Here is a 24,403-nt window from a genome sequence, read left to right as displayed (position 1 = left end):
TTTGAAGGCATTCTTGTCGCTGTCATTACGTGCATAATTTTTTGTTGGCATTTTCTCCTTTGTTGGTAAAAAATTTATTGCTAATTTACTTTGAGTGTATCGAACTTTCCCTTTCACTCTCGAGTCAAGACGTAGCGGCGTCGTTTTGTTGCTGCATGTTGTATACATATGGAGTACTAACGACGAGTCGTTCTTTCTCGTTTCACACTAATGATTTATTTATTTTGATAATACTTAATACAATCATGACTTATTTTATCTACATTGAACTTGTATTCCTTTGTATATTAGATTAAAGGATGTTTTCGATCTCAAGTAAATAACATTAATTCAACGTTTGCATGCCAGGGTATAAGCGTTGACACCATCCTAAGTCCTAACCATATATTTTTCATGCACTAATAACGCAACGGAATAACATAAAAATAAAAAATAATAATGACATGTAATGTTGTGCTATTTTATTTAGCAAGAAAATTGTTTAAAGTATGTTATCTTTGTAAAAACAAAGGATGAGTTACATGCATGCTTATAATTCGACCGTTATCGTTGGCCGGAGGGCGTTGATTCTGTGTCAGAGGTGGACTTGGACCATTATGGTGATTGAAATTTAAATGAGAAAATTATAATAAAATTCTACCAAAATATACAAATAACAATAAAATCTCTCAAATGTCATAATTCCTAAGTCTTTAAATACCTTTCTGACATTAAGGTTAAATGAATAAATTATCATTTGTTTAAATAAAACCAGCAGGTTTGAGTTTATTTTTACAATCACAATTTTTATTTCGTGAATTATAAAAATTGAATAAAAAATCATAATTTTTTACATAAAATTTCTTTTATGATTGATAAATAAGTTTTAAAAATAACTAGTCTTAATCAAAACTTTTGTTTAAGTAATCAAAATTTTAATTTTGTGAATCACAAAAATTAAATATAAAATTACAACCTTCCATATATAATTTTTTTTATTATTGAAGTTCAAGTTCTAAACATAGTCAATTACAATTTTTATTATGTGTACTATAAGAACTGAACAAAAATCATAACCTTTCATGTAAAATTTAAAAATAATTAGTTTTAACTTTTATTTAAACAAACGCAATTTTTATTTTATAAATTATAATAACTGAACATAAAAGCACAACTTTGAATGTCAACCCATTATTTTTTATCTTAAATAAAGGATAATTTAATCATTTAATCTAAAATTATTAATATCAAAAAGGTATTTAAGAATTTCAAATGAATTATAGCATTTTAAGGGGCTTAATTTTTTTTTATATTTTGATCAGATTTTATTGTCATTTTTTTAATTTAATATTTTATAAGATTATAATATATATATATATATATATATAAACTGTTAAATTGGATATCAGCAATTCAAAACTATAAATATAAACTATTATTAAAATAAATGAATGAATTTAATTAAATTTGGGATAAAAATAAAAATTACCTCATGAATTTTAGATTAAATAGCATTATAAACCCGTAATTTATTTATTGTGTAAATTATTATCTTAACTTTAAAAAATTGTGTAATTTAACCCCTACCAATTGCCGTTAACAAACTATGCAATATGACCTCTCTCAAATGCTATTTATTATGCAATTTTTTTTTATTTTTTGTAATTTTGGATATTATTTTTTAATTATTTTCTAATTAATTAACAGTTAAATATAAATTTATTAACAATAAAAGTTAAATTATACCTTTTTTAAAAATTAAAAAAATAATTTATATAATAAATAAGTTTATAATCTATAATGTTGTTGAACCTGCAGTTACAAGTAGTAATTTATTTATTTACCCTTACATTTGTACTGTTAATTTTCAATTTAAAGATAAGTATGGATTGAAAAGAAGAAAAAAAAATCTTAAAAAAAAAAGGAAAAGGAAAAAAAAAAGGAAAAAAAGAGATGGGGAAAGGATCCACTTGGGCTTTGACCCACGTGAATTCTCCTAACTCTCATTCATTGATTGGCTTGTGATTTAAGTGGCTCCGTCGCTCGTGAACATCGCTGTTAGGCGACCACCTTCACAGGCGACGCGGAGCCAACCGGGTCCCACAACGGAGGCATTTTGCGGGTCCCCATGCTATAAATTGACTGCATCCTTTCACTTTTATTTATTTATTTTTGAATGTAAACCTCTCACCTTATTTTATTACTCTACTTTTTAACTTTTGGAAGAGTCAAAGGCGAATGAGGGTGCTTATGTTGTGAACTGCAGGTGCGCGCTAGCTCGCCCATATCATCGTTTGCAATGAAAAAACACCACGTAGTTGGAGCAGCGCTCGATTTTTTTTTTTTAAAAAGCACAATTATTTTAATTTAACCACTAATTTCAAATAGCATTTTTATAATACGAGCATACGATACGACTATAAAAAATATAATTATTTTTGTGAATTAACAAAAAAGTACTTTTTGGACCAAAATATGAGTGAAGCCCAAAGGGGCCCATTGAAGAACAAAGAGACGAGCCGAACCCTCGATCTCGCGAGCTGCCACCGAGTAGAATCATTCATCAAATACTTATAATTACCCTTAGGTTGCATTTGGATGAGTATATTTGACTTAAAAATTTAAATTTAAAATCTCACAATTTAAATTCATATATTTTAGATTCTTTATTTGGATGATATAAAAATTTTAATTTATAACATTAAAATTATTTATTTGAATCTTAAGTACAATTTTAAATTTTAAATTCTATGTTAATGGTGATAGTTCAATTTTAGTTGGTATTGGTAGTCTAGTCCTAGACAATAAATAAAATGGGTCTCACTGATGACGGTTAATCTCATTGGTGGAGGTTCAATCACATTCGTATCAATAGTACAATTCTAATCAATGACGATAGTTTGATCTTGGGCTATGGCGGCAAATTGGCCCCGGATGACAATGGTGGGCGAGCCTCAAACAATGCCAACATTCTTGATTAACAATAGTGTTTGGCGCCGGTTATCGAAGGGCAAAGGTGGATGAATTATAGATAGTAATATAGACCAATCTCGAGTGGCGATGAAAGCAATGAATCAATATTGGTAAAACCAACGTACCAACACTAGACTAACATCAGATGATAGTGGGCTGATGCCAAATGACAATGGTGACATACGAGTATTAGGTGGTTGTGGCTATGGAGGATGATTGAAAGTAAATTAAAATTTTAAATCTCTAACGTGTAAAAAAAATTTGAAATTATAAAAAAATTACATTTAAACATGAATTTTGATTCTAAATTTTCATCAATTCAAATAATAAATTTGGCTCAAATTTAAATCTGCATATACCGAAACATAACATTAATCTCAGTCTTCCTCCTGGCATTAAGCTACTTTACAATTTCCAAAGCCATATTCTTTTTCATTTAGTCTTTCGAAATTCTTATTGTATAGCCGGCAACACCTTCTATTTGATTAAATCATCTTACCTTACATTGCATTTTCGGTTAACCCACATCAAAAAACCATGGCAAGGGACCTCAATGACTGCATTCCTTAGGAGTCCAATCACACTTTCGTTTTTGGTGTATAATCTTGCCAAACAAATTTATATTTACCTGTAAAAGTACTCATAACTAGAGCGAAATATGGAAATTACCACAGAGCAGGTAATCAGATGTAACTAACAATGCGATATCATCATATGGTTCGAAATGACACAGAGAAATCTCGTTGTCGTTTTCTTGGCGTCACCTGATTAGGGACTTAATATATAACAATTTTTTAATATATAACAATTTTGTTAGAGCTGTTGCGTTGTTATATATTATCGGAAGCAGCAAAACGCCGTGAACAACATGAGAGGCAGCCCGAGGGGCCTTCCAAGGCTCTGAATCTCTCTGCTTCTCTCTCTCTCTCTCTCTGTGCAGTTCTTATCATTTCTTGAGACTCTGCTTTGGCCTCTGCCTTGTTCCATCGCTTGGCTCCGACACTGACTCCGAACCATATGGGTTGTTTTCTCTGCACTCGCGAACCAATCAACAAATCCTCCACTCACAACAATTCTAAATGCCCCGTACGCTGCGATAAGACGACCACCCATCGCCTTGTTGCAGGTGAATCCTCCTCCTCATTTCTCTTCACTTTTCTCGAATCCATGCTCAACCCAGAACACATCAAATACTTTTGGTTTGGCCATGTTGCACCCAAATAATAATAATAATAAAATTCCTGAACAAAGTTATTGTACATTTTTTTGCGGGTAAAAATTCTGGATTTGGTCATGTCCTGAACTGATCCAAGTTCACTCGTGTTTTCGTTACAGACTATTGCATCCGGATCCTTTGTTTCTTTCTGGAAGTCTGTTTTCCGGCACACGTCTTTTTGAAAAAACAAAAAATAGATGATTGTAGATTTGGTTTTTTTTTTTTTTCATTCAACACCAGAATATATTTTTTATTGCATGCTAGCAGTTTCTGATATATCCATACCACCTCCCAGAAACTGTATTAAGGAGAGATTCAGTATTAATACTTCGTATCTTTCGAGAGCTTCAATCTGCAATAGTTTCTGGCAGGGGCGATTATCTATTTCCTGTAATATCAACAAATCAATGTCTGTGTCATGTCGTTTTCTATGATCTCGCCCTGTCCCTCACGTGTATCGTGTACGTATTACAGATAATGTTAAAGCAGACTGGAACGTGAATATGAAGAAGGAAGCTATTTGTTCTAAGCCTAATGGCCTCTCTCCGGAGATGAAGGCCTTAAATTTAGAAGGCAAAATTCCGAAGGACGGAAAAGTGAATAATCTGAATCGTGCAAAATCTTTCACATTCCATGAGCTCGCAGAGGCGACAGGTCATTTCAGGTCAGATTGCTTGGTGGGAGAAGGAGGCTTCGGCAAAGTTTACAAGGGATACTTGAAGAGAACGAAGCAGGTTCGTTCATATTCATCATTAAGCAAAAGCAGATCAACACACATATAAATTCTCTTTCATGCAATTCTTCGATGGGATTTAGCCCTTTTTTTGAAAAAAAAAAAAATTTGGGGGTGGTGTAGGTGGCCGCTATAAAGCAACTGAACCCGGATGGGCATCAAGGGAAGAGGGAATTTGTGGTGGAAGTGTTGACACTGAGTACGGCAGACCACCCTAATCTCGTCAAACTCTTAGGATTCTGTGCCAAGGGACAACACAGATTGTTGGTTTATGAGTACATGCCTCTGGGATCCCTGGAGAATCATCTCTATGGTGCAACTACTCACAAACTCTTGTTTTCCTTTTTTTTTCCCCCCTTCTCTTCAACTACCCAGTTAATTACATTCCAAAAAGGATCGAAGTTGATGGAGATTTTCTTCTTGTTTCTGAATTCTTGCAGATCTTCCTGCCAGTAGAAAAGCTCTAGATTGGAACACAAGAATGAAAATAGCAGCAGGAACGGCAAGGGGTTTGGAATATCTGCATGACAAAATGAGGCCGCCAGTGATATACAGAGACCTGAAATGTTCCAACATATTGTTAGGAGAGGGATATCATCCCAAGTTGTCTGATTTTGGGTTGGCAAAAGTAGGCCCGAGTGGAGAAGACACCCATGTTTCAACTAGGGTCATGGGCACATATGGCTACTGCGCTCCAGATTACGCCATGACTGGTCAATTAACTTTTAAGTCCGACATTTACAGCTTTGGCGTTGTTCTTTTGGAGCTTATCACCGGCAAAAAAGCTTTTGACAACTCAAGACCTGCCAAACAGCAAAACCTGGTCTCTTGGGTGCGTCACCATATCTCATTTTTTCTCTTCCTTACTTGCCTTCCTGGTACAATCCTCTGTTCTTTTTGTTAATTCTACTTCTGTTGTCGTCTTGTCCTTGTTCGAGTGTGTGTTGTGGCAGAAAAAATGGACTGCAAGTGGAGTTGTTTGAAAAAGTGATTTCCTTTTTTTTTTTTTTTTTTCAAAAAAAAAAAAAATCTTGAAAGGTTACCCCCTTTTCAATTTGATCATTTTTTTAGGTAACTTCCCCAGTTTAATCATCACAGTTTTCTTTGGAAAAAAACTCAAGTCTTTTTAATGGGCGGAATTGAGTTTCTTTAATAGGTCACAAATGAAAATGACAGGTAGAAAATTATTAAACTTATATTGGTATATGGATGTTAATAACTAGAATACAGTTGGAAAGAAGTTAATGCTTTGAAAGGTGTTTCCAGGCAAGGCCAATGTTCAAAGACAGGAAAAGATTCACAGAAATGGTGGATCCATCGCTTGAAGGTCAATATCCAGTGAGAGGATTGTACCAAGCCCTGGCTATAGCAGCCATGTGCGTGCAAGAGAAGCCTCACATGAGACCTGTGATTGCTGACGTTGTCACTGCTCTCAACTTCCTCGCTTCCCAGAAATATGATCCTCACAGTAATCAAACTTCTTCGTACAAGCCCAGATCTAGGGCAAGCCGTGATCCACTCACAAATCATAATGATCATACTCTTCTTGATGTCAGTCTCTCTGAGTCTGACAGATCTGGGAGCGAAGAAAATAATTCTGACTCGGACAGTCGATCTGGCACCCAACAAAACAATTCTGAGAATGAAGAAAATCATTCTGACTCGGACAGATCTGGGAACAAACAAAATTAATTATTTTTCCTCCACGGGATTTCATGTGTATATGTAGGGATGTGCCTGGTTATCTATTTTTGTTTCCTATTAAGATAACTTGTGCTATGTTGGATCTTAGCCTTTCTTATAAGTTTTAAAGGGGGGAAAAAAATCCTTCTTCGTTTGAGCTGGTTTTGTCATTAGGATTTAGAATCAAGTACAGCAAGTACGGGTTTCGGTGTTTGGTACAAGTTAACGAGGCGTCAAGTCTTACATATTGAAAGATTATTTTGTGCTTAAGCAGTAATGATTGACATACATATTAAGATATCAACAAATATAAAGAAGTACTCATCCAAGCTACAATGTAGATAGTTTTTTAAAAACTTTATTTGATTTAAAATATATGACATATGGTAGATGTTATATATATATATATATATACACTTCTTTCGTTCAAAAATATAAGATATTTTTTAAGAAGTTAGATATTAAAAAATATAAGGTATTGTTAGTCTTTCAAGATGTAATCATTGCATTTTTTTTAAAATATCTCTCTTAATAATGACTTTATATTTATTATAGGGTATTTAATAGGAGTAAATATAAAAAGATAGGATTAATTAAAAAATAGATAACTACTTTATTGAGGAGTGAGATTCAATTAAAAATATCTTACATTTTTTAATGGAGGGAGTATATTCAATTACACCCTTATTTTGTTGAATAATTAATGAATGCATTTTGAATAAGTCAAATATTATATTTCTCACTTATGGATATGATTGAAAAGATGTAAAAAATTTTAAAATATGGCAAGATTTATAATATATTTTTATCCAATTAAATCTAGACATGTTAGTTTTAATATATTAATGATATTAATAATGAGAATTTGTTATAGATTAAATAATATATAAAGGATACACATATCTTGGTTTGATTGAAAATAAATACCCTTAGTACATAAATTTAAGTGTATAAATTTTTCTCTTTCAATCAAGATTTTAACTGATTTTTTTAGAAATATAAATTAATTAACAATAACTTATATTGTGGTATAGAATATATGATTAAAAATATATTATCTTCTTTTATCAATTCATCAAACTTTCCCTTCCCATAGATGGTAAGGTTACAACAACCTCATGATCAATTAATTATGATACATTTTAAAGTTAAAGTACAAATTTACTCTTAAAGTTTTGCTAAAACTGTAACTAATATCTTAAAGTATTTAAAAGTATAAGTTTTTTTTTTTAACGTTTTAAAAAATGGCACAAATTTACCCTATCGTAAAGTAACCAAACATTTGACCGTTAATTGACTTTATTGTGATGATGTGGCATCCCATGGCATTTATCTCTGTTTTTTTCCTTCTAAAAAAAATGTTTTGACCTTGCCTTTCCTACCAAAAACCCCACCCCTCTAACACTTTTGACTGATCGATTTGGCTCCATCATTAATGACAATATTGAGCTTTACGCCCTACAAAGCAAACATAAAACAAACAAGAATTTTACAAACAACTCAAACTTCATAAATCACGCAAATACACCAGACTAAAGATTGCATCAAGTAACAACACCAGAAACTTCGAATCAAAAAAGTTAGTTTCCACAGGTGAAACATGCACCCATACTATTTCATGGTATAATAAAGCTTCTTCTCATTAGCACAAGGATTTCTGGAAATACAATCTATCAATTCAACATAAATATACCAAAGAGACAAATATGAACCCTACTAGATGAGGAGTTGTAACATCCTTAAAATTTTAACTTAAGGTTAATTAGATAATTAAGGATTAATTAAATAATTGAGAGTTAACTTAAATTAAAAGATAATATATGGACAGCTAATAGGTCTATTAGACCTTAATCAAGACTTAGAATTGGATCTTAGGTAGTATTGGGTCACATTTGGGCCCAATTAAATGAACAGTATTTAGAAAGCTAGAATTTTGATTTTTGGCCGCAGCTAAAGGTTTATTGGCCATTGCCAAAGCTCAATTTTTAGGCTTTTAAATTCACATTTTAGCTCAAAAAATTATTAGTTTGAGTGGGAGTTTGAAGGTGAACGAAGAGGGCTTTGCTAAAGTTTGTTGTGGGCACTCAATTGAGCCTATTTGGAGGTTCTAATCACTTGGATAAGTGCCTACAACCTCTTCTCTTCCTCTCTTTTGCATTTTCATCAATATTTTTGGGCAGTTCTTTGAGAGTTCAAAAATGGGTTGTGGTTTTACCTTGAATTTTCACTTTAATAGGATTAATAAGTGTTTATTTAAATATTTAACCATTGGGTTATAATGTTAAGGATGTTTTTAGGATTTAAAAGTGGAGTTTAGAATAAACTTTAGAGTTAATTAGTTGAGCTAAGAATATTATGAGTTATCAATAGTGTTGATTAGACTAATGAGAGTCTAAATGAACTAATGAAACCTAAAAATAAATTTGGTTGTGGGTAGATAACCACGATGAGATTTTTAAGTTTAGGCTTTGATTATAGTTAATTAAAGATGATTAGTCATTAATGACTATTGATGTGTTTGATTGTAGATTGACCATCGTCGGTGTTATTGAGCTTATTAGAGGCTCTATTTGATATTCACAGGTACTTTTAGTTGGTAAACCAAGAGTTGAGATAACTAAAAATTTAAGTATAATATATTATTGTGTCTACATTTACACTTTAATTATTATTATGGATGGCTTCAAATGAGCTTATGGATGAATATGTTGATTTTAAACTATTACCCAAATATAAAATATGATTCATTGTGATGAAGTATTTAGTAATTATATTTATATAGATGTTATTTGATATTTGAAATATGAATTGTGGTCTTGGTAGAGGTGCTTATAGGCTTGATTTGGTTTGATTTTGGCCAAAAATTAAACCAAACCAAACCATTCAGTTTATTCATAATTGAGATCTAATTGATTTTTATGGAACTCAGTTTGGTTTAATTTAATTTGCGATTTGGTTTGGTTAAGGTTTGGATCAAGCTTCAATATACTTATTTAATTTTTTTTTCTTTTTTTTATCTTCATAATGGTGTTATGTATTAAATTTAAATCTAATTCTTTGTGGCTCCTTTTTTTTCATAAATAGAGGTATAAAAATATAATAAAATTATTTCAATGTGATAACGATTATTAATCATAAAGATTGATCTAAGTTTTTAAGATTAAAATTATTTAATATTATGCATTTTCATTCAAGTCTTTTGAAAATGTTTATCTAATAAATTGAAAAACTTACTATATAAAATTTAAAACAAAATGCTTCTTGTAGATAAATTGAATACTGAGGCTTTCAAGTTATAAATAATTAAATGATGGTTATAGCATCATTATTATAATTATTTAATATTATGTATTTTCATTCAAGTCCTTTAAAAATGTTTATCTATTACTATAAAAAATTTAAAGCAAAATGCTTCTTGAAGATAAATGGTTATATATTTTATAAATAAATAAGTAATATTTTTTAATCAAGTTTGGCTCGGTTTGGTTCATTCTCTTATACTTAAAATCGAACTTGAATCAAACCAATCAATTCTCATATTATAAAAATCAAAGCAGTCTTGATTGTTGTTCGGTTTTGATCGGTTTCTTTTGGTTTAGGCCGATTTGGGTTGGTCCTTTTGATTTGGATCGATTTTGAACACCCTTAAGTCTTGGATTGCCTAAGAATTGATTATATAATGACTATTATAAACTATAATGTGGTGTAAACTATGATAAACATACAAGTTCTAAAATTATGAGGATGATGGATTACTTTGATGTGTATAAGCTTATATTTGCATTTGTTGATTGAACTTGTATAATCATAATGGATGAGAGTTCACCCTAGTATAATAGAGGAATTATGATAGAAAATCTATGTGGTGTAGCCTTCACTGAGTTTGCACACAGTTATTGGCATAATTCATCATTATATATACTTAGTATTGCCAACAACTTGCATGTGCAGCATAGGTCAAGCACAATGCTTAGTATCATGAGTCCTAGATTGGATGGTATAGATCGAGCACTTATAACACTTTGAAATTCAAGTGGGGGGAATTTATAGTCCGAGAGTGAGTGTGGGAGCCTTTGGCTAGGTGACCCTTCATAACTGAACTGGGCTAGTCTAGCCCATGAGCTAGACCTATATGAGATAATGGCTTATAAATTTAGTTAGATGATATAATGAGTGGTATAAGGTAGTTGCATTTGATCATGTGAAACATATTATAAAGATGCGTTATGAATAATGTTGGTTTGTCTTATGTGATATTAAACGCTTAATTGTTGTCATTACCACACTTTAATATGCTTGATTAAATTACTTGGTTACTAAGATGTTTATCTCACTCTTGTTGTTTAATATTTATAGACGAGGATCAAGCTAAGAGCAAATGAAAGGCCTATGAAGCTAGAGATTAAGTAATCAATTATAATGTCTCTAGTTTTATCTTTTATATGTAATTTGAATAAAATATTTTTCAACTAGGGGTCTTTCATATTGGCTTATGTTAGTTTGAAGTCTACTTGCATTTGTAGTTTTAAACATTGAATTTAGTCATTTTTAGATTTTCTTAGCTATAGAAGGGTTCAAACCCCTAATCTGACCATGGTAATATGTCAAGATAGTTTGAAAAAGTATATCTTGACAAGTTAGATAAGTTTAACGTGTTTTGAGTGATTATTTAGTTTGAATGTAAATAATTATATTTTCACCCTCTTATTATGTGTTTTATGATGGTTGAGTGGCCAACTCTTGTATCAAGAGTTGCTTGATGATTGTGACTATTCAAACAACTATATTAGGATTTATTGAGTATGGTTCAAACCCTTGTGTGGGTAAATGACTTATTATTTGAGATTTGGACACTTGGTTGATGGTTTAGAGGTAAAAATGTGAAATGGTGGTTTCAAGTATCCAAATTCTTTGTTTGATGTCAGATTGACATGAGAAAACCATTAACTAGAATATGAAATTGTTGACACGTGAGCGATTGAATCACTTCAATCAGAAGTCTGAGTCAAAAGTTATACATGTCGGAAGTTTGTGATTGGAAAGCTGTTATGACAGTTACTGTTATATCTTTGGCTGCGGCTAATAGATTTTCGACTGCAGCTAAAAGACTTCCCAAGACCATTTGGCTGCAGCCAAAACTTTTCTAAAAGTGTTGGCAGCGGCTTAATGTTTTCTAGCTTTAGCCAAGTACCCTTGTTAAGTAAAAATGGCCCTTTTTATCTCATTTTGACTTGTTTTTAACTTTAATTATTTTTTATGCTTTCCAAACACTTTTTAATTTAATTTATAATGGCTAAATGACCTTTTAAATTTAATCTTGAGATTTAATAATTTATGAAAACCCATCTATATGGAGTTTTCTTACTTAGTCTTTTTAAATTTTTATACAACCAATGTTGATTCTTTTCTTTCCATGATATTGCTTATTATTAAATTAGTTATAAATATCATGGTAGCTCTACCTTAAAGTTAAGTATGTACTAATTATGTGTTTAAAAATTAGAGGTTTTACAAGGAGCATCATCAGAGAATTGAGGGTAAGAATTGGGAAAGACTTAGAGAATTGTGAGTGGTTTTTGAAATTGAGGCGAAACCTAAAAGAATCCGTTTGAAAAATTAACGAACCCACATCAAAGAAGCACAAAGGTAGTGTTCATATCAGGAAAAGAAGAGCCAAGTACCTAGAAAAGCAATGAAGGCAAACACAAAAAAGCTCATCTCCGACTTGAACTTTATAGGCCTGAGTTTAATAAAAGGTGATCTAGGATAAGTGATTTGAGAACACGATTTGATATGCTTGATCTAAGAACGCAACCTAGGTTTGAGAACGCAATCTGAACCTTACGCGGCTTGGGTTTGAGTAGAGACAAGCGACAAAGTTTTAGCGAGGTTCAACTCTTCGATGAGAAAGGGTCATTTCTCAATTCTCTCCCTTCACTGTGCATAGTGCTTGAGTCTGATTGAATGCTTCAATTCATAGCGAAGGAACATTAAACTGGAATGGAAGAGGAAGTAGACAAGAACGCAATGATGAAGATAACGCAGAGAACAACTCGCATAGGAAACCACAAGCCATGTGTTAGTTTTTATTTTTTATTTTTTAATCTCTAAAATATATGCCATGTGGCAGAAAATGATCAAACTAACGGTCAAAATATAAATATGTTACACTAGGGTAGATTTGTACCATTTTAAAAAATATCAGGGCAAAATTATACCTTTAAATACTTTAAGATATAAATTACACTTCTGATAAGCTTTAAGGATAAATTTATACTTTAACTTTATATTTTATTGGCAGAAAGTTAGTGGTGTGTGAGTAAATAAGTAATAGTGGTATAGGATATGTATGATGGACATTTATAGTGTTAACCTACAAACTTTGTTTGCATTAAATTTTAGAAACATTTATTTTATTGGTAACTATAACAAATCTCACGCTGAAAGGTTAGTTGATTTATTATATCAGGAAGTCTCATGCTTGTATGATCACATAACTCATCAGTATTTATTCTAGGAAATGCTTGTATGTAACATCTAAGTTAATGGTTTAAGCTACACTGGTGTGGCACACAGGTCAACATTCTATTTCCTCATTAGTGAAGAGATAATAATGAAACTATTGTGCATATAATAACTCGATAAACCTAACTGAAAAATTATACTATATTCATCAGTGAGAATAAAGGAAAGACGCTGGATTGCGCTGATCATGCAGTAGCAAAAGCAAACAGAAATGCTCTTTTAAATCAAGTAAAACAATTATACTCCCTCTAAACAATATAAATCGCTTTTTTAGAAGCACCCTTTGGATCAAAATATATAACATTGATCAAATTTTATGTTTTTTAATTACCATTTACACCATTGCTCTTTTATATTTTTGGTCAGGTCATGCACATGTTATAAAAAAACCTAAGGACATAAATATAAAAATGTAGACATTTTTTTTAAAATAAAGTTTTAAAACTAACAATTTTAATAAAACGATGAATTAGCTACCAATAACACATATTATGATCCAAGGGAGTATAGGCTTTGTTAGGAGATTGGGAATAACATAGGGTCAGGCTCCAAGGTTTTGGCCTTTATCTTGTGATCACTTGGAAAGATCATAACCTTCGTAATTTAGAGACAACCCTCGTCCACCTAGTTACGTTCCTTGGTCAGTGCCGCTACAACTCACTAATCTCGCCATCTCGACAATTGCCCACCCAAATGTACATGGTCGAGGCTGTCCGTGACGGCATAACTCTGCAACAATCCCTCCTTGCCGACTGCAAACCAATTCAAACATGTTGAGGTTAGTTTTTGCATCCCTAATATTTGTATGATACAGAAAAAATGATTTCGTTTGTTAAATCAAAAGCCTTGAAGAAAATATACAGTTTAAATTGTTAAAAAAAAAATCACAGTTTAAATCCAGTATAGAATTGGAGTGAAACAGACAGATACAACTAGGGGTGTGCAATATACCCGAAAACCCATCAACCCGTCCAAACCTGTCCTACCCGTTTATAAACGGGTCAACCCATACCCGTTTAGTGAGGGAAGGAAAATGGGTATGGGCGGGTAATACCCGTATAAGTATAAACGGGCGGGTAACGGGTTAACCCTTGGGTGGCCCATACCCACCCGTATATATATTATATTTTTTTTGGCAAACTTCAGTCCAGTGGTCTGCTAGTGCAACTGCTATTGTCCACAGTGATCCAGTCCAAGCTCTAGAGTCAGATCAGAACCCACGCCTTGTGACCTCGTCCAGTTGTCCAAAACCCCAAATCAATCCAGTCTTAAGCTCCCCAAATCAATTTTCTTATGTTGAAGTTGCTTTTAAACATTTTATTGGTGATTACACGAAGAGGGAAATGATAAAAAAGAAGATTATGGGGTTTTTGCATCGCTTGTTTGATGAGTACTCTACAACTCTTACAGCTAGTGGTAGTGAACCATCTGAAATTGGTATAGAGATGGGGGATAGTAGTGCCAGTGGTGGAGGGAAGCAAGTTCCTCTATCTTCTAAAAAAATTATTGATGTGGCAATGCAAGATTTTTTAGCCACTACAATGAGTAAGCGTCCAAAGAAACCAATTTCAGAGGTGGAAGAGTACTTAAATGCAGAGTTAGTTGATGCTTGTGATGATAGTTTTGATATTTTGGCATGGTGGAAAGTGAATTCTTCCAAGTATAAAGTTCTAGGTTTGATTGCACGTGATTTGTTAGCTATGCCTGTCTCCACAGTGTCTTCGGAATCTGCTTTTAGTACTGGGGGTCGAGTACTAGATACTTTCAAGAGTTCCTTATCTTCAAAAATGGCTGAGGCACTCATTTGCACACAGAATTGGCTATCATCAACATCATGCACCCCATTGGAAGAGATTAATATTGATTATTTTGATGAGACTTTACATGCTGTTAATGGTAATAATAATATGAATAAGTTATTTTAATTATATTCATTTTAATTCTCCATATTATATAATATATATTATTATTTACTAATCTAATTGTTTTAATTTGTCTTGTACAGGAAAAGTCAATAGCTCAATCTTCTGCTGTATCAAGTGACTCTGAAGAAGATAAATGAGGATTGATGAGACTGGGTTTTCACTTTAAAAATTAGAATTATTGATCCTTGTTTATTTAGTATTTGTTGTTAAAATATTTATCCTTATATTATTCAGAGATTTAAACTTTTAGAATGATGCTACTTGAGCACTTATGTTAAGTTCTAGTGGAATGAAAATTATATGTTTTGACTCTTTTTTTTTTAAAAAAATGGGTGTTGTGGGTAAACGGGTGACCCAGGCCCGCCCAGACCCGTTTGCACCCATTTAAAAATGGGTACAAACGGGTATAAGCGGGTACGGGCGGGTGGCCACCCATTTACCCATAAACGGGCGGGTAACGGGTACAGTCACGGGTGGACCGTACTCGCCGGTTTACACCCCTAGATACAACATAAAAGTTTTAATCAGTTGACTAAGACACTGCTATTGTATTTGCATCAAAACCTATTCTGATGCTACTACACGTCATATTATACGTCTTGACACTTATTAGTATCTAAAGCAACAAAAAAAGCGTCCCAAGTCTTCTCTGATAAGAAGAATGAATGGGAATAACCATAATTGACGTCTGAATATACACGTTATATATCATACAGCATGCACCAGTTAGTTAATTAGTTTGTTATGAGAATTCCTACCTTTTGCCATCGAAGAGGATCTGGTCTTTTGAGAACCACGACGGTATCAACTTTCTGGGGCGAGTCCATTTTCCAACGACAGAAAGAAGGCTTAGAGTTATGACGAAAATAAGTGCCAATGATCTGCCTCCTTGCGGAGTCATATCGAGTCTTGCTTGCGTAGAAGACGAAGGGCCTTTGACAAGGGTGTCTGAAGACGGGCCTGGTGTTGAAGGTATAAGCAGTGTAATCAGCTCTTCTGTACCAATTAAGAAAGGTTCTTGAGGGCATCTCTAGTTCCCTCGGGGATATTATGCCCCTCCACAGTTGAACCACGTAACCCCACGACACTGAGATGGACCAGTATTTGTTCTTGTCGTAGCAGATCGATTGTTGCATGATGCTTGCTGAGTCGTGTTTCACAGATTCCATCAGGCGCTGTATGGCTCGCACTCGACTCACTCGGGGGAATATTGGCTCCACCACGTCTAGGTGGTGCAGTGTCACTAGAGGAGCCACTGGATGTGACCCCAGCAGCCCTAATAGGTCTCCGTACACATCATACTGCGTGCATCATAATGAACACCACATCAATTCATTTCACGTCTAAACTACATTGATAAGAAGATTTAATTTTCAGGGGCAGCTATCTACCTGATGAAACCCGGCTTCCTTGGTGAGGGGGACCCCAAGCTCAGCCATGCAAGCTTGAATTCTGTCATCACTGCCGTACAGATTGGGGTATCTCTGGATGCAACGGTCCTGCATCCTGGAGAGCTCCATGGCCAATGGATAGCTGATGGCGAATCCACCCCCTCCGTATGCCATCGCGTACGAGAAATGTATGTTTTGAACATGACTCTCCGACGAGCTCCCTACATAGTAATACTGCCTATGGTCGTACTTGGACAGTATTCTCACCACGTTGTCCACCACAAACACCGTGTCGTCGTCTCCCATCACGAACCACCTCACATCCTTCATCCTCAGCTTCAGTGTCTCCGACACCACCCTCGATATCCTCAACGCCGACCTGTCTCCCTGACGAGATTTCGTTTCATGCATATATCAGCATTGGTTAATGTATATATGCGCACACACATTGGATAATTACGCTCGTGTTGTACTGGATCAAAAGATTAAATAAATCCATAATCACCTGAGGGTTCCTGTATTTGAATCTGGACGTGTCTGCAGAGATTCGAATTATCGGTAATCCTTCGTTCCTTCGGACTCTGACGCGTTTATCCAGCCATACAACTCCTCTAGTTTCGCCTGGCCGCCACCACGTCTTTATGTATTCTTTCCTATTATTCCACAGATTGGAGGAAGCTGCTATGCCGAAAACGACGTGTTTCAGCTCGGTGGGTAGAATGCGAGGTGTTTCGGGGGGTAACTGGGCTACGATTTGCTCTGTATCAACGTCTTCTGGTTCTTCGTCCTCTGTTTTTTCTTCGTTATAGATTGTGGTGTTTGAGATCTGAAGAAGGTTTTGGGAGGTAGCCAGGTCTACATTGTTAGGACACTCTGGCTTGTCGAAGGGGGAGACAAAGAGGTCGGAAGAGTGGAGAAAATAGAGCATGATGACGATAACTGCGAGCCATGTGATAACACTCTTGGAGCTAGAGCCAGAGCCAGAGCCAGAGCCACTATGGTTATGGTGCATGATGCGTTGCTGTGCAGAGTATATTGATTCTTGAGTGTCCTGTTCTGTTTTCTTGAGGTTGTCTGTCAGGAATACTGGACAACTGTTTGCTCGGGAGGGAGTTTGTACTGAGAATTTTTCGGATCAGAGAGAGTTTGAATTTTGGTTTTGCATTTAATCATTTGTTGAAGTGAGGTTTGTTGTAGAGGGAAGCGAAGTTAAATGCTATTAAGATGGAAGGGAGGTTGAAAATTGTTAGTTGCCCAGACGGAGTTTTATTTGGATATGGCAGCCTAAACCCTAAATTGCAATCAACCTTAACCTTTAAGTTTAAACCAAATCATCGGCCAGATGATAGTGATTTGGGCCTACTTTGGGAACTTCCTTTATTGAAACAAAGATCAGAACATGTTGTTGGGCCTTAAAAAATCAGCACATTGAGTTGAAAAAGAATAAAGTATTTTAGCCAAAAAAGTAGAAGAATAAAGTACTAAGTAGATCACGCAGTCCAATTATAAAAATGGATCTGTTCAGGCGAGTTTTATTATCAGATATAAAATGCTAAATGATGTGAACGTATAAATCTACTTGCAATGGTCGCACACTCACATCTCCTGAGCTGTAATCCCATGAAGACTAACTTCTGAAGTGAAAATTGTTGTCACATCTGCCTTCATTCTAACACAGATTCTGATTTGTGTGTCTGAGTCTGAACGCGGATGTAGTTGGTTACACCTGTAACTGGCTACTGTTAAGTGCCACGACAACTTAACCAAACCATCGATTAGGTTTCGGTTCTCTGAATTCTATAACATCCCAACCAATGGAAAGTCAAGACATCAAGGAGTGTGATTTGACCCAAAAGTTTAAGCTGTGATTATTAGATCATGGAGATCGACGACATCCTTTGAACGAGCTTGAACCCCTTGAACTTGCTTTTGTCTTCGGGACCATCGACATTCGACAGTGACCTCAAAAGAAGCGGATTAGCACCAATCCTGATCACAAATCATAATAAAATAACCAAGAAAGTTAAAGAGCCAATTCTTTCCTCTCAATATGGGCTTGGAGTGAGGACAAAGAAAATGTTTCTGCACTTATATTTTTTTTAATTAATTAACTTCATTTGTTCAACCTTTGTAAGTTCATTCAAGTTTAAAACTTTTTTTTTTTTAAGGCAGACGTGTTTAGGCGATATTTTGTACGGATATGCAATAATTTGACGGGCCATTGGAGTCTGCTTTTCTTCTGGTCAAAGGACTGAGCTCTTGCATATTACTATTATTTTCTGTTTTTGCCAAATTATGTTGGCGCTGGTAAACAAGTTTGTTTGTTAAACTGTGATGAAAATATGAAAGTTTAAAGAGGCAGTCTTGTTCTATGATTGGCGTCGTAAATGTTCGGCTCTTGTTACGGTTGAGCTTTACTTCACTAGAGATGTGTTTCATATCTTCTATCCTTACCCTCCCTCCTGCAGCCACTAACGCTACATTGTTGGATTCTCTCGCCCGTGTCTCTGCTTTCTCTCCCAATCTAATCCCCCGGCATTTTTCGGAATTCTTATTTCCACTTGAATTTCTCTTCCATTTTTATTTTCTCTCTGGGTGCTCAAGAAATCTCACTGCAAGGTTCTTGCATTCGCATTTCACAGCTCTGTGAAGGCGCGCAGGGCTTCAATGGCGAGCGAACATGCACTCACAGCCAGAGAGGTCTCAGCCATGATAAAGCAGGGTTTCATATCAGATCCAGCTCTCTCTTTTTCGCCCTCCAGGACTATCTCTATGGTGTATTCCCCTTCATCCTCACCCTCCAAGACCTTCTCTTCGCCGCCACCCCCTTTCTCTGCATCGCCTCAGTCCCAAACCCCAACTCAGATGCAGGCTCGACCTGCTCAGAGCCAAACCCTTTACGAAATGATGTCGGAAGAGCAAAATCGCGAATCGAAGCTACCCGATGATAAGCGTCGGAAGCTGCAAGATCGGGTGTCGAAGCTTCTGGATGAAGCGCCGTTTCGAGACCCTAATTGGGGAGGACCTGGGGATCTGAGGCTTACGGTTGTTTCGAGAGACGGGTTTAAGGCTTCCATGGACGTTCACAAGAGCGTGCTCACAGAGAAGAGCAGATTCTTCGCCGAGAAGCTTCGATGTGATCGTGGGGTCTCGCACTCGGTGGAGATCAGCGACTGTGATGATGTGGAGGTGTATGTTGAAACTGTGGTATTGATGTACTGTGAGGATTTGAAGAGGAGGTTGATGGGTGAGGGGGTTTCTAAGGTTTTGAGTTTGCTCAAGGTAAATGCTTCATCTGCTTCCTTTGGTCTATCCATCTTTATTTACTTAGCACAAATGCTTCGAAAAACTTTGGTTTCCTTTCCGAATCAGTGCATTGACTTTGAAGTACACGCTCATTGTCATTTTCAGTTGAATAATGCTGGTCTTGGTTAGCTTAGGGTAATGGATAACAGCTTAATTACTCAAGGATGTTCATAACTAATATATATCTGGGAACATTCCGTCTGGTTTTTGATCAGTGATATTCCGCGAATTGATGGCGCTTCTCTTTATGATTAGCTCTGCAGACTACATTTTCCTAACAAGCTAATCTAGGAAATTGAAATCCCATTTACCAACCCAAAAGCGCGCACACACGGGGTCACATTATCTACAACTTAAAGGCACACACGCTAATCTTGATGTTAAGCATCCAATCTCCTTTTCCCTTAAATTTCTACCCTATTCAGTGGGTCAGTCTGCCTTGTGTGCTTGCTGAAAGATATCCCTCCTCATCTTCTGAATCTCATCAATATTTTGCGAAAAGGCAACCCTGAGAGTGACTTGTTCACTTTTTATCCTTATTTTTCATCTTTTTATTATCTATTTTTTGTTTTATAGGCTTGTGACTATTTATTTTCTAATATTAGCTTACCTTTTGTTGTAGGTATCGGCAGCTATCATGTTTGACCTAGGTGTTATGTCATGCGTAGAGTATTTAGAAGCCGTTCCTTGGTCTGAAGATGAGGAGGCAGACGTCATATCTCAGATAGATCATCTCCAGCTTCATGACCCTGGAACTGAAGTTCTTCTCAGAGTATTATCTGATCCATCTACTTCCGTCAGAGCCGATGACATCTTTGTGAGCCTGATGAGTGGTGTTCTGCAAGCAAAAGATGACAAAGCTCGCAGGGAAATGAAAACTCTCATATCTCGTTTGCTTAAAGAAGCATCAGATGATAGCAGCAGACTCGATGTTTCTAAAGACACGCTCTATCATCTTTGCCATAGATGCCTTAGTTCTCTTGTGCTGTGCTTATCTGAAGCTACAAGCATGGACGAGAATCAAAATCGAGGAGTTTTAATGAGTGAAATTACTCGTGAAGCAGACAATATTCAGTGGATCGTTGACATTTTAATCGGTAAGAAAATGGGTGATGACTTTGTCAAAATATGGGCAGATCAGAAAGAGCTTGCTACGCTTCATTCAAAAATTCCAACCATCTACCGCCATGAGATCAGTAGGATCACAGCTCAACTGTGTATTGCCATTGGAAGGGGACACGTGCTGGTGCCAAAAGAAACGAGATTTTCCTTATTGTCGACATGGCTAGAAGCTCTGTATGAGGACTTTGGATGGATAAGGAGATCTTCCAGAGCTGTTGATAGGAAGTTGGTGGAGGACGGATTAAGCCAAACCATACTCACATTGCCTTTACTTCAACAGCAGGCTGTGTTACTCAATTGGTTTGATCGCTTTCTTAACAAAGGAGATGACTGTCCCAATATTCAGAAGGCGTTTGAGATTTGGTGGAGAAGGGCTTTCATCAGACAATATTCAGCTGAGCAGGATGATTCCCAGTTGCAAATAAGTATTTGTGAATACCCTACCTGAAAGGTATGCTAAAACTTCTAAATAACTGAAAATAATAAGAAATTTTAATCATCTTTGTACATAACTAGTGACTCTTCCACACTCTTAGCTTCTGCTGTCTTCGGCTTTGTTCAAATTTGGTTTGGCATTTTTTTGCCCTGTGACATAGTCAAGACAAATTTAAGGGTAGACGAACTGGAAATACTGAGGAAACGAATGGGGCAACAAATGGAGTGGCGTTGCCGTTGCTGCTCTCTCGTTGAATTGTTAATTGTTATCAACATCGCCATGGATGACCCTCCCTTCTTAACCTATTGAGCTCTAAATTTTATCGGTATTTTTTTATTTTCTGCCAAACTTTTGTACGCGCGAGTGAAAAGTACTTTAGAAGGCCATTACGTTTTATACGATGTTTCAAACGCGATTTGTTTTGGTTAAAGGCTCAAGCTCACCCTAGTATATCATTACAAATTCTCGAGTTTTAAATCAATGATTTAGAATTTTCCGATGGGCCAAGATTTTACTTTAACATGCTTTCAGACACATCTCATTTGTAGTTATTTTGTTTGAGAAATTTTTTTTATTCAAGTGTTTTTACTGCATAATCAGTTCTTGTCTTCAAATAAAAATTGTGAAAATTCTTAAATTGTGCTTCACTCAGTACAATGTTTTACAAATTAGACTAAATTGTGTGAAATTTTAGATGAGTTATCAAATAGTAATTTTATAAATTCTATGACAATAATCAATATCAATACTATTATACTAATATGTGTCGCACATAACCTGTGAGAAGCTACTTGTACGAGTCAAATGTTGTGATTTATTTTTCACACCATACTCCGTGTATTGTACAATATCAACCTATTTGTTACATATACTGATGTTGATGTTAGGTCATAGGTTTATTCCCCAGTTAGATTTGAGCTCACTGGCCTGATCTGATTTCAACACAGAAATATTTTCGGTGCACGTACAATTTTTTTTTTTTTTTAACAACCGTCAAAACATTACACATTAGGAACAGTTCATTTCTATTTTTCACGGCCTTCTCAGTAGGAGCGATTGTTGACCAAGAAAAAGGCAGGGAACATTTGGCTATTCTCCTGTGCAAAATGGGTTACATATCAAATTGTTGCAGTGCGCGACTATTAAGCTGGAAACAGCATTGGTTGCAGATTGTCATGTCTCTTATCAAAAAGATTTGAAAAAAATTCTGACTATATAAGTGGATGTATTGCACACTTTAATGAATTAGCTTTTTAGGAAAAAAATAATGACCCTTTGACAAAATGATATCAAAGTTAAACTTAAATTTAGGGCTGCACAAAAGACTGTATGGGATTGGACTTTAGCCTAACCCGGAGTCTGGTCCTTTTCATAAAAAGGATTGGCATAGGTAACCCGTAATTCGGTTTGATCTTGTGAAAACTCGAAAATTAACAAGACTGGACTTGGTCCATAAGACTGGGAAACTGGTCCTGTTAGTTCAATACTCAGTTGGTCTTTTTTTTTTCTCTATAATGACTAATAATCTATTTCAACTTAACAAATTCAATTAAGATAATAAAAACACTTATAATCATAATAAATTCATAATAATTTCTAAAACCAAGAAAATAATATTTTAGTTACAATCTAAACTCTAAATGATTTAAATACATAACTTCAATAAAAAATCAGAGGAAAGACCGAAAATAGACCAGAGGAAAAAAATCAGCAAGAACAGAAGTAATAAAAATCAGCCCACAAACATGTTCCTTCAAAGTTTGAACAGATCAAGATCAGAGTGCAAAGTGCAAGGTAGGGGCTAGGGCTTTGGCGCATTGAAGAAATTGAGAATGAGAGCAAAGTTGAGTGAGTGGCTGAGACGCTAAGTGCTGTTGAGTGACAGTGTTGAGGTTTTTTTTTTCGATCAGAGTGCAAAGTGCAAGGCAAGATTAAGACTTTTTTTCTAAGGCTTATTAATTAATAATTTATAAATTAATTTTAATTATATTAAAATAATTATATAGCACCAAACCGGACCACTTAATCCAGATGCTTGGTCTCTAGTCTGGTCTTACCCAAAAAATCAATCATGTCTTTTTGATCCTATAGAACCAGTATTTTACAGGACTGGACAGGACCGAATTTTCATGGGTCAGATCGGACCAAACGAGACCACGAAACTTTTACACAGCCCTACTTAAATCTATCCAATCAGTGGGCTCTCATAGTGGGCTACTCGTGATGGGAGCATTATGGATTAGCTAGGATAGCTGTCATGTCTCTCATCAGAGGAACTTGGTAAAGGTCTCAACTATATAAATGAGTAAATTGTATGCCTCAATGAACTAGATTTTTGGAGATAGAATAATGACTTCATGACAAGACACTATAATTTGACCATCCAAACAGGGCACATCAACCTTTTATTATCGGGCTTAGAATTGAGATTTGAGTTTTTCTCATTACAATGCTCGTTACAATTGTATTCCCCTCCTATGGAATTTTAATGCATGGATGGAAAGGCAAAAAGGGGCACGGTGATTTCACAATTTAAATGGGAAAAACTTATTTTTTGGCAGATTGGAGCCAGAATTGCTTTTTTTTTTTATTTTAATAAATCCAGAATTTTCTATTTGGCTTGAATGAATTTTAAGGGAAATAAGAATAAGAATGGAATGGGAAGGAAATAGAGGTGAGAATGAGTTTTAAATACATGACTAGACGGAGATGCTGCGATTCTGATCCAGACATGATGAACAGAAAACACTAGGAGAGAGAACGACTTCAGAACCCGCAATTCTAACCTCTAGACCTTGGCTGTCAACGTTGAAGAAGTTAAAGCCAAGAATGACCTTTGAAATGATCCACGAGATCTGCCGTCAAATCCTAGTCATTACTTGGTGTCTGCCTTGCCTCACTGTCTCTTGCCGTCCGCTGAGAAGGAAGGTGTAAGCATCAATGAAGTGGGGAAGATGAATGATTGGGAAAGCTGAAACCAAGGGTATCTTTGTCAGAAAACGTTGTTCCTAAGCATTGATCTTTATTTCCACCTCCCCCTTGGGTTTCACCAATCCATTCAACTGGGTTTTACCAATACTAAGTAAATAAGTAATGCGATGTAGCAAACACGCT

The 24,403-nt window shown here is 35.2% G+C and overlaps 3 protein-coding genes across 3 annotated transcripts; 2 read left to right on the top strand and 1 right to left on the bottom strand.

Moving 5' to 3' along the window:
- The first annotated feature begins 3,819 nt into the window (after nucleotides 1–3,819).
- Nucleotides 3,820–6,741, top strand: LOC129313756 (probable serine/threonine-protein kinase PBL7). The gene is made up of 5 exons (XM_054957122.1): nucleotides 3,820–4,078; nucleotides 4,643–4,902; nucleotides 5,025–5,214; nucleotides 5,342–5,733; nucleotides 6,168–6,741. Exons 1-5 carry the CDS (start codon nucleotides 3,970–3,972, stop codon nucleotides 6,591–6,593), a joined length of 1,377 nt encoding a protein of 458 aa, XP_054813097.1. The 5' UTR covers nucleotides 3,820–3,969; the 3' UTR covers nucleotides 6,594–6,741.
- Nucleotides 6,742–13,588: 6,847 nt separating this feature from the next.
- On the bottom strand, nucleotides 13,589–17,551 carry LOC129312543 (uncharacterized). Its single transcript, XM_054955198.1, has 4 exons — nucleotides 16,931–17,551; nucleotides 16,426–16,812; nucleotides 15,793–16,335; nucleotides 13,589–13,861 (listed from the first exon to the last, which is right to left on the bottom strand). Exons 1-4 carry the CDS (start codon nucleotides 17,435–17,437, stop codon nucleotides 13,760–13,762), a joined length of 1,539 nt encoding a protein of 512 aa, XP_054811173.1. The 5' UTR covers nucleotides 17,438–17,551; the 3' UTR covers nucleotides 13,589–13,759.
- A 1,141-nt stretch (nucleotides 17,552–18,692) lies between these two features.
- LOC129312707 (BTB/POZ domain-containing protein At5g60050) lies at nucleotides 18,693–21,625 on the top strand. The gene is made up of 2 exons (XM_054955385.1): nucleotides 18,693–19,707; nucleotides 20,354–21,625. The coding sequence occupies exons 1-2, from the start codon at nucleotides 19,093–19,095 to the stop codon at nucleotides 21,299–21,301; spliced, it is 1,563 nt and encodes a 520-aa protein (XP_054811360.1). The 5' UTR covers nucleotides 18,693–19,092; the 3' UTR covers nucleotides 21,302–21,625.
- The last annotated feature ends 2,778 nt before the right edge of the window (nucleotides 21,626–24,403 follow it).

Source organism: Prosopis cineraria, unplaced genomic scaffold, assembly GCF_029017545.1.
Source record: "Prosopis cineraria cultivar Desert tree isolate PC_DT_omini unplaced genomic scaffold, ASM2901754v1 PC6, whole genome shotgun sequence".
NCBI classification, from domain to species: Eukaryota; Viridiplantae; Streptophyta; class Magnoliopsida; order Fabales; family Fabaceae; genus Prosopis; species Prosopis cineraria.
This window is presented reverse-complemented; position numbering and strand designations above follow the sequence as displayed.

Excerpts from the sequence above, each read along its gene's own strand:
- LOC129313756 (XM_054957122.1), top strand. The coding sequence starts at position 3,970 with ATGGGTTGTTTTCTCTGCACTCGCGAACCAATCAACAAATCCTCCACT. Across the intron at positions 4,079-4,642 it reads CACCCATCGCCTTGTTGCAG|ATAATGTTAAAGCAGACTGG; the intron begins GTGAATCCTCCT and ends TACGTATTACAG. Across the intron at positions 5,734-6,167 it reads AGCAAAACCTGGTCTCTTGG|GCAAGGCCAATGTTCAAAGA; the intron begins GTGCGTCACCAT and ends AGGTGTTTCCAG.
- LOC129312543 (XM_054955198.1), bottom strand. The coding sequence starts at position 17,437 with ATGCACCATAACCATAGTGGCTCTGGCTCTGGCTCTGGCTCTAGCTCC. Across the intron at positions 16,813-16,930 it reads TCAAATACAGGAACCCTCAG|GGAGACAGGTCGGCGTTGAG; the intron begins GTGATTATGGAT and ends AAATCTCGTCAG. Across the intron at positions 13,862-15,792 it reads ATCCTCTTCGATGGCAAAAG|TCGGCAAGGAGGGATTGTTG; the intron begins GTAGGAATTCTC and ends ATTGGTTTGCAG.
- LOC129312707 (XM_054955385.1), top strand. The coding sequence starts at position 19,093 with ATGGCGAGCGAACATGCACTCACAGCCAGAGAGGTCTCAGCCATGATA. Across the intron at positions 19,708-20,353 it reads AGGTTTTGAGTTTGCTCAAG|GTATCGGCAGCTATCATGTT; the intron begins GTAAATGCTTCA and ends CTTTTGTTGTAG.